Below are 14,764 nucleotides of genomic sequence, written 5' to 3'. Positions count from 1 at the left end.
ATTAATTCCTTCTTCATTTCTGTAATCTTTGAAACCACTGAATAAATCTTGCTTGATTTGATTAATTATATTTTTTGTAGATCCCATTTATTTCAGGTTTGCGAGCCTAGGGTCTCAGAAGGCTTTGTCTGCCTTAGACCCTCAACATATGGCTATTCTTATGTTTTCTCATATGTTTCTTACGTATTCTGAACACTGGCTAGCTAAGTGTATTCTTGTCTGATACTTACAGTTATAGTATCCTGTAGTGTATTTCTGTTTGATTTAGATTTTTTGTATGGGTCTTCACAGTATTAAGGTTGATTTGCTTTTTCTGCAATGGACTTTATATCTTTTTTACTGAGGTGCACTGGATGATATATAATACACATATCCAAAAACCAATCCTTTCCATCAGGCTGTATTTTCTGTCAGTTGTTTTTGTTTGTTTGTTTGTTTTACGTGGTGGTGGATCCTTCTATCTACTTTAGGGGTCCTTTTACTAAGCTGTATTAAAAGGGAGCCTGTGCTACCATCAGCATGTGTTTTTGACTCTTGTTCACTTGTTCAGAACCCTTATTTTATCATCCTCACTTTAATATTCCCTTATCTCTTGTTTGTCCTGTTTGTCTGGCCTAATTAGATTGTAAGCTCTGTCGAGCAGGGACTGTCTCTTCATGTTCAAGTGTACAGCGCTGCGTATGTCTAGTAGCGCTTTAGAAATGATAAGTAGTAATAGGAGTCTTTGGGATTCTGGAATCTTGCTACTCTCTGGGACTCTGCGCAGAATGTTGCTACTCTTTGGGATTCCGGAACCTTGTTACTCTTTGGGATTCCGGAATCTTGCTACTCTTTGTCCTTATCTCTTATTTGTCTTGTCTGTCCTAATTAGATTGTAAGCTCTGTGGAGCAGGGACTGTCTCTTCATGTTCAAGTGTACAGCGCTGCGTACGTCTAGTAGCGCTATAGAAATGATAAGTAGTAATAGGAGTCTTTGGGATTCTGGAATCTTGCTACTCTCTGGGACTCTGCACAGAATGTTGCTATTCTTTGGGATTCCGGAACCTTGTTACTCTTTGGGATTCCGGAATCTTGCTACTCTTTGTCCTTATCCCTTATTTGTCCTGTTTGTCTGTCCTAATTAGATTGTAAGCTCTGTCGAGCAGGGACTGTCTCTTCATGTTCAAGTGCACAGCGCTGCGTACGTCTAGTAGCGCTTTAGAAATGATAAGTAGTAGTAGTACTTCTAGTAGATCCCCTTTTACCGCCGCAGGTAAAAGGTTGGCCATTTTTGCGGAAGAAATGGCCGTGCGGTAAGTGAAGCACTTACCACACAGCCATTTCAGTGGGGAGCCCTTACCGCTACCCATTGGGATGGTGATAAGGGCTTCCACGTTAACCCGCCAGTTGAGTTCCGGTGCTACAACATCCAAGGTGTGTTGCAGCAGTGTGTACAGGTGAAGCATGCTTCTTCTACGTATGTTGATGAAGTTCTATGCCATGTATGTTATACAGGAGTGTTTCAGAGCATATGGGTAATGGCTGACTTTTCTGTTCCAGCAGATTCCTAATGTTTCTGAATGGTGCGCTACAGATCAGAAATGTGCAGGAGACAGACGCAGGATCATATCGTTGTCTTGCAGCCAACACTGCGGGGACGCGGTACAGCAATGAGGCCCGTCTCACTGTGATAAAAGGTATGGCCAGGTGGAAGACTGCCAGTGGATAGATCTCTCTGTCTTCTTTTACCCTCGTGCTAGCTCTCTCTTATTCTTTTCTAGAACATTTTCACACCCTCTTATCTGTTCTAGAATAGAGAGCTACACGGGGGACAGAAATTTCACCCATGAGGAATCTATCCCGTACCCACTAAGATCCATCCCAGCAATTAATCTGTTCCATCAGCAATACCATTGGGTGCTTGCAGCCCTCTGTTTCATCCCGACCAGTGAGTGTTCCAAGCCTCATTCTGGTGCTCCAATAGCCTCTCTCTCAGTGTGTTCCAAGCCTCACTCTGACATCACCAGAGATTTTGACTACACTCCTATTGGGAAACCCGTAGCAACTTCTCCCATCCCCACGGGAATCCCGTAAACCCGGAAGTCATATCCGCAGGATTTCTACAATCCCTAATCCCATGCAGCTCTTTATTCTAGAACAGTCTCTTCTCCTCACTTGCTTGTTCTATTTCTAGGCCTCTCCTATGTTCTTTCTCACAATCTCTTATCCATTCTAGAACATACTGTGACAGCAGGGGTGTCTCTCAGAGACTGCAGGGTAAAACACTCAACTGCAGGGCAACCCGATAAGAAGAATATCTCTTCTGTTTACAGAGACTTTCTAGGTGATTCTGTACTTATGGCACACCAGTAGCCTAGTGGTTAGTGCAGCGGACTCTGATTCTGGGGAACTGGGTTTGATTCCCACTGCAGCTCCTTGTGACTCTGGGCAAGTCACTTAACCCTCCATTGCCCCAGGTACAAATAAGTACCTCTATATACTATGTAAACCACTTCGAATGTAGGTTGCAAAAACCACAGAAAGGCGGCGTGTCAAGTTCCATTTCCCTTTCCCTTATGACATCACAATATCAGAAGTGAGCCAAGTATTGGGCAATCAAGCCATTGTGACATCACTGATGAGGTTGGCTCTTATTGGTGGAATGAGTGGAGGAGTAGCCTAGTGGTTAGTGCAGTGGACTTTGATCCTGGGGGAACTTCCCGGGCTTATTGGTGGAGGAGTAGCCTAGTGGTTAGTGCAGTGGACTTTGATCCTGGGGAACTGGGTTCAATTCCCACTGCAGCTCCTTGTGACTTTGGGCAAGTCACTTAACCCTCCATTGCCCAAGGTACAAAATAAGTACCTGAATATATGTAAACCGCTTTGAATGTAGTTGCAAAAACCTCAGAAAGGCGGTATATCAAGTCCCATTTCCCTTCCCTTCCTTATCTCAAAGCTTCCAAGGGTCATACTGTGGGGATCTACATAAGTATTGCCATACTGGGAAAGACCAAAGGTCCATTGAGCCCAGCATCCTGTTTCCAACAGTGGCCAATCCAGGTCACAAATACCCGGCAAGGTCCCAAAAAAGTACAAAACATTTTATACTGCTTATCTCAGAAATAGTGGATTTTCCCCAAGTCTATTTAATAATGGTCTATGGACTTTTCCTTTAGGAAGCTGTCCAAACCTTTTTAAAACTCCGCTAAGCTAACCGCCTTTACCACATTCTCTCTAATGATGTCCCAAAAACTCCAGGTCAGAAGGGCAAGGTTGAGCCAGCCCTGGGTGTAGTCCATTACCTCTGTGGACCAAGTTTTAGTAGAGAAACTGGTAATGTGTTGTGGCAAAAGCCATCTCCTTAGGAGGGCATCCCAGGAGGAGGCAGAAGCCATGAGAGCTGCCAGGCTATGAAGGATATGGCAGGCAAAGGGGGGTGAGGGAGGAGGTCCCTGTTTTTACAGGCCCATCCCAGGATAGGCAAAGCTTGGCTAGCTCAGTATCCCTGTGGCCTTGTCTCCCCATGAGTAGGAAAACTCCCGAATAGAGGGTTGAGAATTGGAGATGGTCCCTGACAGCAGAGCTGACTCCTCTCCAGGCAGACTCCCTGCAGTTCCTGAGGATTGCTGGACAACAGGGGTGGGGCTAATGTCCCCCCCCCCCCCCCCGGGAGGAGTAGAAAGGGAGATGGGGTTCTCATCAGCCACAGTCCCAGATGCCAGGCCTTCCCTGTGAAGAGGGCGAGTCAGGGCCCATAAGTATCTTGGTTGTTGCTGTTCAGGATAAGGTGCAGCCTCTGAATCTGACCTTGAAACCACAGATTGAAACTGTGGTTAGATTATGAGCATTTTCTTTGAATAGATTAAAGCCAGCCCTAAATCATGTGTAAAGCATAGTTCTCTGGCTGCAGATTACTTCAGTCCATTTCACTGTGGTCTTTTCCACATTCATCCATTAGGACTCTGCAGCAGGTGCAGAATGTAATTCCCAGGCTGGTAATGATATTGAGTCTTTTTGTGTCAGTCAGTCTCAATTTCAAACGTTTTCCATTGCTGTGTGCTCTTGAAGTTTCCTCTAAGCTCCCTTATTGTAAAGTGGTTAAGGGATTGATCTTCCTTTGAGAAATGTTCAGCTACTGAGCCATCTTTCTGTTTGTTTTCTGTACTAATTGATGTTGTATCTATGAAGATTGATACATGTCTTGAATTTATGGCTTGTTTCTCCGGTGTAGCCTCCCTCTGCACATTTTGTAAGTCGTGCATTTGCCACCAACAGAGTCATAAGCAGGAAAGTATGAAAGAAAGCAGATTACTGGCAGCAACAGGGAAATCTGGGGAACAGGAAGTCATGGCAGAGCACATAACGCTCTTTGCCAGCAGTGTCCTTAATTTATTTATGTAAATTAAACCTTGTACAGAAGCCTGTTTGGTGTCAGTTTCAATTCTGGAAGATTGATTTCATTTGAGCTCTGGGTGACTAATTGCTTTTCAATGAGTCTAACATCTACTGTTTAGTAACCAGGTCACGTTCTCTGGCTCTAAAAGCCAGCACTGTTTTGCTGCCATGACGCAGCGGAACTATCCCATGGCTGATGATACCACAGGTTATATGTGCTCCGGCAATGATGTCATCACTATGAGACAGGTTGGAATTCCAGGAGTCACTTTTATAATTGGTTTTGAATGAAGTTATTGGACCAATTGGATTTGTAGGAATAAATGTCAGCAAAGTTGTAGCTGTTTAATGGGGCTACCTAACCCCCCCCCCCCCCTGTTTACAAAGCCGCGCGGCAATGCTGACACAACCCATTGAAAAGTGAACGGCCTGTGTTGGCATTACCACGCTGGCAGCTTTGTAAACAGGGGGGTGAGTGACCAACTTTTGGGAGCTACATTCGGGGATTTTAACCCTTAGGAGTAAAGTCTCAGGCATGCCTAGTGCTTATAGGGATTTTCTCTTCAACCTTCTTTTATATCTATAACAAAAAATGGGAAATCGAATATGAATAAATGCAATTTCAATGGGATTAAATGTAACACAAGTTATAAAGGTAGATTTGCATTTTTTTAATATAGTTCATCCTACAACTGAGCTTCTCTTAAGCTGAATTGGGATGACAATAGTCCAACAGTCTAGTCTGTCCTAGTTTGTATTCTAGGGACACAACTAAGGTATTCCTCCAACAGCCCTGTGAAGGATACCTCCTGGACAGCTAACAGTCCTCCATTTTCAGTAGCAGCTTAAGGGGACTTCCTGAATGTCCCAGAGTGAGAAGAGCTGGGAATGGAATCCAGGCCTGCAGGTACCACAGCTCTTTGATCCAGGGGCGTAGCTAGGTGGGGCCACGGGGGCAGGGGTCCCCACAGATTTAGTCCTGGCCCCCTCCACTTTTGACCCCCCCCCCCACCGACCCTCCCCTGTCACTTTCAACCCCCACCACCGCTGTTGCATGGTACCTATGCTGGCGGGGTTCCCCAACCCCCTCCAGCCTTAGTCTTCTTCAGCGCCGGTCTTTGGCGCGTTCACTCACTTCGCTGATCTGTGCTGTGAATCCTGATGTCCTGCATGTTCTGCACGTTCGTCAGGACTCACAGCACAGATCAGCGAAGTGAGCGAACGCATTGGAGACTGGCGCTGAAGAAGACTAAGGTTGGCGGGGGTTGGGGACCCCTGCCAGCAAAGGTACCCTGCAGCGGTGGGGGAGTCAAAAGTGGCAGGGGAGGAGCGGCGGCTGGGGTGGTAGCAAGTGGCGGGGGAGGGTCAGTGGTTGGGGGAGGCAGGCTGAAATGTGCCCCCCTACCTTGGGCTTTGGACCCCCCTCCTGCCGAGGTCTGGATACGCCCCTGCTCTGATCTCAACACTAGTCAACAGTGGAGGAGGATTGGAACTTGGATCTGTCGGTGTCCCAGCCCGGGATCTCCTTGCAGTGCAGTTAGCTGCCATGTGCTGTTTCGTGCCAGGTGTGAAATGGCTTTCCAGTTCATTAACCTTCCTTCTGTGTAATAATTTACCCTGAGAGTGAAACATAATTGCGAGCTATTATTAATTTTCCGCATGAGCGCCTTCCTTGGATTGAGAGAAACAATCTGAGGGATACCTTTGCTTGATGTTGTGCACTTCTCAAAGCATAAGGACTGCGGGTTCCCCTTGTTTTGGATGGAAGGTGGCCTTTTGTTCTCCTAAATATCCTGCCCTCTCTGTTCAGGAGTCTACTGGTCCCTCTCCCAGTCTGCTCCATTCTTCCCATCCGCATTGCGCTGTCTATCGTCCACCGTGGAAGCGAATCTGCCTTCAGGTGTTTACTGCTTGTGGTCTTCTCTTTTCTTTCTCTTCCACTCTGGGCAGATGAGCAGAGAAGTTACACTAATTAATCCAACCACTCTCCACCCATCCTCTGTCCTATCCCCCTACTCACCCAATGCCAAGAATCTCAGCTGCAGAGCCAGCTCAAGGGAGTTTCAGGTCTTTCTCTTCCCTCCTTAAGTACTAGGGCAGATCAAAGATCAGTGCACCTCAGCTCTTTGAAGAATCCCTCAAGCCTTGGAGAATCCCGGAGCAGAAGATTACCCAGGAATCAAGTCTGATATTTGGTTGACCTTACCAGTTTTAATTAGAGGGGAGGGAAGGTTGGCAGTAGACAGGATCTTTAGCCAATGTAACTGCCATTTTTCTGCCACCCATAGGCCTAACCCCACCCCATCAATCCTTTTTTGCTAAAGTAGAGGCCAGTTTGAGGCCCAGGGGCAGTAACAGAAGCACATTCGAGGAAGTTACATGGAAATACTTTTAACAAATAGGAGGAAATTTTTTTTCACTGAACGAATAGTTAAGCTCTGGAACTCTATGCCAGATGACGTGATAACAGCGGTTAGCGTATGTGGGTTTAAAAAAGGTTTGGACAGATTCCTGGAGGAAAAGTCCATAGTCTGCTATTGAGGCAGACATGGGAAGCAACGGCTTGCCCTGGGATTTGTAGTATGGAGTGTTGCCACGATTTGGGTTTCTGCCAGGTACTTGTGATCTGGCTTGGCCACCGTTTGGAAAAGAGGATACTGAACTACATGGACCATTGTTCTGACCCAGTATGGCTGCTCTTATGTTCTCTTACTATAAAGACATGCAGGCTGGGAGTCAGCACGTATTCCTCCACTGCCATGTCCACAAGGGCACTGCCTATGGCAGTGGAAGAGCACACGCTTTTAAAACACGCTGCTGCTACAGTGGTCTAACAAGGGGGGGGGGGGGGAGCTTGGAAGGGGCCATGATTAGGCACCAGACAGAGGGAGGGACTGAAGGAGCAGCAAGGATGAAATCAAATCACTATTATGTCTGCTATTTTTTGCATTAAAATTATTAGTTGGAATATCTCCTTGTGACTCTGGGCAAGTCACTTAACCCTCCATTGCCCCATGTGAGCCACATTGAGCCTGCCATGAGTGGGAAAGCGCAGGATACAAATGTAACAAAAATAAAATAGATACTATTGGAGATTCTACATGGAATGTTGCTACTATTGAGATTCTGTTGCTACTGTTTGATATTCTACATGGAATGTTGCTATTCCACTAGCAACATTCCATGTAGAATCTCAAATAGTAGCAACAGTGGAGGAGTGGCCTAGTGGTTAGGGTGGTGGAACTGAGTTCGATTCTCACTTCAGGCACAGGCAGCTCCTTGTGACTCTGGGCAAGTCACTTAACCCTCCATTGCCCCATGTAAGCCGCATTGAGCCTGCCATGAGTGGGAAAGCGCGGGGTACAAATGTAACAAAAATAAAATAAATAATGTTCTAGGTGATCATAACTTCTTTATCCACAATTCATGATCCCGGTTCTTTACCCATGCACAATGAATACGCATGAGATAGGTTTGCATGCCCTACCTCCATTATATGCAAATTTATCTCATGCATATTCATTGTGGGTATCCTGAAAACCCGACTGGCTAGGTGTGTCCCAGGGACTGGGTTGAGAAACCCCTAATCTGTGTAATCAATTTCTGAGACCATTCCTCCATTAGTTCTCAGAACGCACACCCTTGGCATACATCCAGTTTTCAAGATCTTTAAGACCAGTCTAGAATTTCCGAGTGTAGTAGAGTACAAACGTTATCATTTTCCATGCTATTGAACTGCATTCCAGTATCGGTTTCCATCTTCCGTAATATTTATTATTTGCTTATCTGTTCTCTCAGTAATTTGCGCCATAAAAGTTGTCACTTCATCTTTCAGTTATTGACTGACAAGAGAGATTGACTGAACTTTTATTGCACCTGTGATTATATCTTCATGTCAGCATATCTGGTGGAGTTGGTACCAGAGAAATCTATGTGAGATATGATGGTCCTGTAATAGTTTTGTCACCATAGTATAATAATTTGATTGAACAAGGGACTGTTTTCATTTTGCTTAGAGTCTGTAAGATAAGATTAGCACAGACTACTGCTCCACATGTACTGTGTTTGCAACCCTTAGTTGAGTTAGCAACAGGGCTTTTTTTGAGGGGGTACTGAGTGCTGGCACCTTTTCCATTGTCTGCTAAAACTGACCCACGGTCCCCAAGTTTTAATGAAAGCGCTCAGGCTCTACACACCAATTCTGCCTTGTCATAGATTCTGTGACTGGTTGCAGGGGGCCTGGCTATTGTGGGGTGGGTCCCTCAGTGATCACCCCACCCCTGAAGGGTGGCCTGGCATTTGAGTACTGGCACCTTTTCCATTGTCTGCTAAAATCGACCCATGGTCCCCAAGTTTTAATGAAAGCGCTCAGGCTCTACACACCAATTCTGCCTTGTCATAGATTCTGTGACTGGTTGCAGGGGGCCTGGCTATTATGAGGTGGGTCCCTCAGTGATCACCCCACCCCTGAAGGGTGGCCTGGCATTTGAGTACTGGCACCTTTTCCATTGTCTGCTAAAATCGACCCATGGTCCCCAAGTTTTAATGAAAGCGCTCAGGCTCTACACACCAATTCTGCCTTGTCATAGATTCTGTGACTGGTTGCAGGGGGCCTGGCTATTGTGGGGTGGGTCCCTCAGTGATCACCCCACCCCTGAAGGGTGGCCTGGCATTTGAGTACTGGCACCTTTTCCATTGTCTGCTAAAATCGACCCATGGTCCCCAAGTTTTAATGAAAGCGCTCAGGCTCTACACACCAATTCTGCCTTGTCATAGATTCTGTGACTGGTTGCAGGGGGCCTGGCTATTGTGGGGTGGGTCCCTCAGTGATCACCCCACCCCTGAAGGGTGGCCTGGCATTTGAGTACTGGCACCTTTTCCATTGTCTGCTAAAATCGACCCATGGTCCCCAAGTTTTAATGAAAGCGCTCAGGCTCTACACACCAATTCTGCCTTGTCATAGATTCTGTGACTGGTTGCAGGGGGCCTGGCTATTATGAGGTGGGTCCCTCAGTGATCACCCCACCCCTGAAGGGTGGCCTGGCATTTGAGTACCAGCACCTTTTTCCGCTGGAAAAAATGCACTGGTTAGCAATGAAGAGAATTTTGAAATCCTCCCATTCTGCAACAAATATGAGCTTTATTATGAACTGATATAAGCAAGATACAGGAAATTCCTCCAACAAAATTTCAAAACCTAAATCCTATCTTATAATTAGTAAGACTCTGTGCCAAACGATATGTCATAGCTTGGCTTAATTCCCAGAGTTTTATTTCACTAGCTAACTAACCCAGCTTGCAAAAATAAGACAGCCGGTCAGTCTTTCTTTCTGTGCAACAAGATGATGTCAGACACTGAAGTTTAAGGAATGTTGTAGCTTCCAGGTAGGTTCTGTGACAGGCTCCACACAGCAAATCCTTGGATCTAGTGTTCGTTAGGGGGCAGATGCATGAAAGAAATGTAGAAGAGCCGAAAACGTAAAGGTCCACGATACAAGAGACCAATTCTGAAAAAACAACTGATGCTCAAAAAAAATCACATGCAAATGAACTGCGCGGTAATACAAAGGTCGATGCGTGAAAGTCTCGCTGACCTGTTGAAATCCACGGTAGCGGTGTAGCAAACACATGCGCACCATAGTCATTCGCTAAGCACACGGCAAGCGCTGTAGTTGTTGTACGCGTGTCTAAAAAAGACTGCCCCAATTTGACTGCCCCTACTTGACCGACTGTACATTTGTCCTTTAGATTGTAAGCTCTTTGAGCAGGGACTGTCCATTTATGTTAAATTGTACAGCGCTGCGTAACCCTAGTAGTGCTTTAGAAATGTCAAGTAGTAGTAGTAGTAAAAAGATTGCATCATAGACGTGTCTTGGGCGTGTGAGATAGATGTCACTTGTAAGCAGAACCTTCTAGGCCCCGATCCGCGTGCAATTTTTTAATTGCTCTGCAGACGGTTACCGCGTGCTGTGCCACGTTGCTTGCATCCCGTTTTTTTTGTGGTGCTTTCACGTTGTCGTTGGTGAGTGTGAGACGTTTCTCCTATTTTGTTCATGTTTTGCATTGGTAGAGGGGCAGGAAGGAGAGAGTTGACTGGTCTTCTCTGTGAGCCTGCAGAAAGTTTTTTGAGGGGAGGTTCCTGTTGAAGAGGTGCTGCAGCACCCCCCAGCCCTTGTCCATTCTTATCATGTTTCTCCTCTTCCCCTGTTGGGGGAAGAGGGGCTTCTCATTTATAACTATGAGCTGCACAAGCCAGAGCACATTGGTGGGCTGGGGGAGATGAGGGCTGGTGGGCTGGAGGAGGGGAGGGCTGGCGGGACTGTGCGGCTCTGGGGGGGAAGGTGGGGGCTCAATTCTGGGCGGGGAGTGGGAGAGGTTAGGCACAAAGGGCCGTGCTTTGGGGTGGGCAGTCTCATGAGGGGGGGTTTTGTGGGAGGGGGGGACCAGAAGACGGGCCAGGAAGGATGAGGGCATAAGGACAGGGATGCGGACCAGGGGCAGGACCAGAAGGGCGGGGAAGAATGACACCTGCCAGGGACCGTTCATCATCATCTTCATTCTCCTCTTCCTCCTCCTCCTCCTCCTCTGAAGACACTTCTGCAGAGAGACAAGGGAACTGTCACAACCCCTGGGCATTATTATATCTCCCGCTGTAGTTAACCCCGTGGCCAACCAATAAGTACCTGGGCTGTTATCGAGGTTTGCCTTAACCTCCTGGAGCCATGCCCGGTGGTCCTTGTGCGTTTCTTCAGCTCTTCAACCTGGAAAACAAGAGGGATGCAAGTGTCATTGCGATCCCAAGGAGAACGAAAGAAATAGCGGACAGAAGAAAATATGGGAATCAACAATATGCAGGTTTTTTTTGGTTACAGGCACATTATGAACATCCATGATATACAATGTATAATATGCAGGCAGCAGTCCAACTGTTTGATAACGGAGGCAGGGAGGGAAGAAGGGACAAAAAATGATGAAAATAATTACAGATCTCGGGTACGAAGACCGTCTGTTGAAGAGGCGTTGCAGCACCTCACAGCCCTCGTCCATTCTAATTATGTTTCTCCTCTTCCCCTGTTGGGGGAAGAGGCGCTTCTCATTTATAACTATGAGCTGCGCAAGCCAGAGCACATCCATGTCGGAGAAGTTGGGCTTTCTCCCGTGGGGACCATGTGCAGCCGTGGCTTCTCCAACACGGATGTGCACATACGCACACGCGAATGCATGCATAAATAATACGTCAATGACAGTGCTTATGCACACACTTTATGGACGTGCTTATGTTTATATATTTAGATTTTGCTCACACCTTTTTCAGTAGTAGCTCAAGGTGAGTTACATTCAGGTACTCTGGATATTTCTCTGTCCCAGGAGGGCTCACAATCTAAGTTTGTACCTGTGACTTGCCCAAGATCACAAGGAGCAGCAGCGGGATTTCAACTGGTCATCTCTGGATTGCAAGACCAGTGCTCTAACCACTAGGCCACTTTGATGACAGATGACAGATCGCTGGAGTTACCGGCAGCCCCTGAGCACCCGTTAAATATATCACATTAAAGATGTGCGGACCTTTTTGTTCATTGCCCGTAAACGGCAGTGCATCATGCATTGCCTTTATTTAAATGAAAACCACATAATTACAATACATTTGCATGGAATTTTCATTGCGCGTTTGCAAGTGCAGTAAACAGGCCGCTCTAGGCTTTTGCGCATTCGTCGCTAGATACCGCGATTGCTAACCCGGTTCAAACGGGCTCAAAACGATCGCTCCCGGCACGATAAGTTTGATGCATCTGACCCTGAGGGTCAAACAGCTTGTAATATCCCACTAGGAAAGTACAACAGAGCCCGGGTTTGGGACCACATTGGGAGAAAATAATAGAAGCAGATCCTTCACTGTTACCAGTGATTAGCAAGAGAAGTCTTTTCTCTCTCAGTCCCTAGATGTTTCTCCTTGCCTGTCTTCTGTCCTTCTTCCCATAGTCTGCGCCAAAGTTGTGCAAACAAGGCCAAATCCTGGTAACAGTCTCTCTCTGTTTGGATGTTCCATAGCACCTCAGAAATAAATACTTTTCTTATCATGTGCGGAGTGGTTTGGGATGATGAGGGCCCGAAGTCGTCTGTACAATGTTGCAGGTCCAAGGTTCTCAAGCCTGCTGTTGGTGCTGAGAAAAATTCAACCCCCAGCTTATCTGCACATACACGAAAGAGCAGTGAACACAATGCTTTTGCTTTCTCACACTGAGAGCTGAGAAATCTGCAGTGTAATGAGTGGACAGTGCTCTGCCAGAGTCCAGAATGGTGGCTTGAGTCCATTCTGGCTGCATGGGCATATTACAGATGGGTCAGGCAGAACCAAGTTGCTTCAACCAATGCCCTTCGTGAATTTTTTCTCTGACCTAGGCCCTGCAGAGACCAGACTTGAAGGTTTTCTTTACCGTATCGGCAATTCTTTCCGATGAAGCATTAGCGAAACCCAGATCTGTGTCATGGAACGCCTAGGGGATTGCCTTGAGGAAACACTGTGGATTCCCGCTCCCCCCCAAACCATCCCTCTCTCCTTCCCAGCACAACAGTCCCTTGTTCAATCAAGATACGACATTCCTCACTTCCGTGTCTGACATACCCTGGGAACCCCCAAATCTCTCTTATCTGTACCTTTCTCTTCCACTGCCAACTCTGGACTCCGTTCCTTTTTGCTGTACCATATGCCTGGAAAAAACTTCCTGAGCCAGAGCATCAAACTCTATCTCGGGCCGTCTTCAAATCTAGGCTAAAAACCCACCTTTTTGATGCTGCTTTTAACTCGCAATTCCTATTCACTTGTACAATACCCTTGTATGTTTTATCTTTCACATCCTTATTAATTCTCTTATCTCTTATTTGTCCTGTTTGTCTGTCCTAATTAGATTGTAAGCTCTTTCGAGCAGGGACTGTCTCTCAGTGGTACTCGTTGGTTGGCTGCCACCCAGGGCGGATCGCCACTGCACAATCCCCTGGGTGCAGTGTCGTCTGACCCCCCCCCCCCCCGGGTACAGCACGACCCCCCCTGGTGCATCACTGTCCCCCCTGGTGCATCACTTCCAAGCCCCCTCCCTCCCTGAGTCCATTCATCTTACCTGCTGGGGTGCTGGGGTGCTGGGAGCAGCCACGCGGTTGTCGGCTCTGCTGGTTCCCTGCTCCTTCTGCCCCGGAACAGGAAGTAGTAGCAGAGGGAGCAGGGAACAAGCGGAGCTGACAGCTGCTCCCTGCACCCCTCCTGCAGACCGCCCCGTCCTCGGTACGCCACTGCTGTCTCTTCATGTTGAAGTGTACAGCACTGCGTACGTCTAGTAGCGCTATAGAAATAAGAAGTAGTAGTAGTCTTTGGGATTCTTGAATCTTGTTACTCTTTGGGATTCTCCATGGAATCTTGCTACTCTTTGTCCTTATCCCTTTTTTGTCCTGTTTATCTTGATTAGATTGTAAGCTCTGTTGAGCAGGGACTATCTCTTACATGTTCAAGTGTACAGCACTGCGTACATCTAGTAGCGCTATAGAAATGATAAGTAGTAGCAGTCTTTGAGATTCTGCATGGAATCTTGCTACTGTTTGGGATTCCGGAACCTTGCTACTGTTTGGGATTCCGGAATCTTGCTACTCTTTGTCCTTATCCCTTTTTTGTCCTGTTTATCTTGATTAGATTGTAAGCTCTGTTGAGCAGGGACTGTCTCTTACATGTTCAAGTGTACAGTGTAGTGCTATAGAAATGATAAGTAGACTATTTAATTTGTGAAGTTTATTTTGGATGGAACTGTCATTAAGTAACGCAAGGACAATTGCTAAAATAAGTATTTTATTGCGTACTTTGGCGCATGTGTTGATTGGGGAATGTCAATGTGCTGAGATGGTTCCTCATTTGAGTCTCACGGTGCAATGTCATTCATCACATTTATAAACGTAGCTTTCTCATTATATGTGCAGTTGATTTATTATGGTAACATTATTATTTTTTGTCATTTTTCATTTTCACCTGTGCTTTTGTTGTGTGCTTTGCTATGTAGCACAAGGGGTTTTCTTGATTTATACTCTTCCTTTTGATAACCAAATGTTGAGCCACATTGTATGCCACAGAAGACTATGGTAAATCGAATTCAATGGACCGGAGTGGATCGCTATAGCGGGGGTTTCAGAATCAAATAATAGAACAGCCCAGTGCTAATAATCCAATGCTTAGTTCGTACTATAATCCAAGGAGAGCTCAGTCGAACCACAAGAGCCTCAGTGGTGACTTGTATCACACGAGCTACAGTTCACGGCTCGTCTTAATCTTCATAGGCTCCAAACTAAGTGGTGAGATTGCTTTTTTTTTTTAAAGTTTAAATTAATTTTATTGATAACTCAAAGTTAAGCA

General features: G+C 46.3%; 1 protein-coding gene across 1 annotated transcript in view; it reads left to right on the top strand.

Annotated features, from left to right (window-relative positions):
* Positions 1-14,764, top strand: part of IGDCC4 (immunoglobulin superfamily DCC subclass member 4) — a 144,268-nt gene that overhangs the window by 54,566 nt on the left and 74,938 nt on the right. Inside the window, exon 4 of the mRNA XM_030189779.1 lies at positions 1,543-1,676. Coding sequence (XP_030045639.1) covers positions 1,543-1,676 — 134 coding nt within the window. The remainder of the gene's footprint in view (positions 1-1,542; positions 1,677-14,764) is intronic.

Source organism: Microcaecilia unicolor, chromosome 1 (genome assembly GCF_901765095.1).
Source record: "Microcaecilia unicolor chromosome 1, aMicUni1.1, whole genome shotgun sequence".
In the NCBI taxonomy this organism is placed as follows: Eukaryota; Metazoa; Chordata; class Amphibia; order Gymnophiona; family Siphonopidae; genus Microcaecilia; species Microcaecilia unicolor.
The sequence above is the reverse complement of the archived record's forward strand: the minus strand, read 5'-3'. Positions and strand labels throughout refer to the sequence as shown.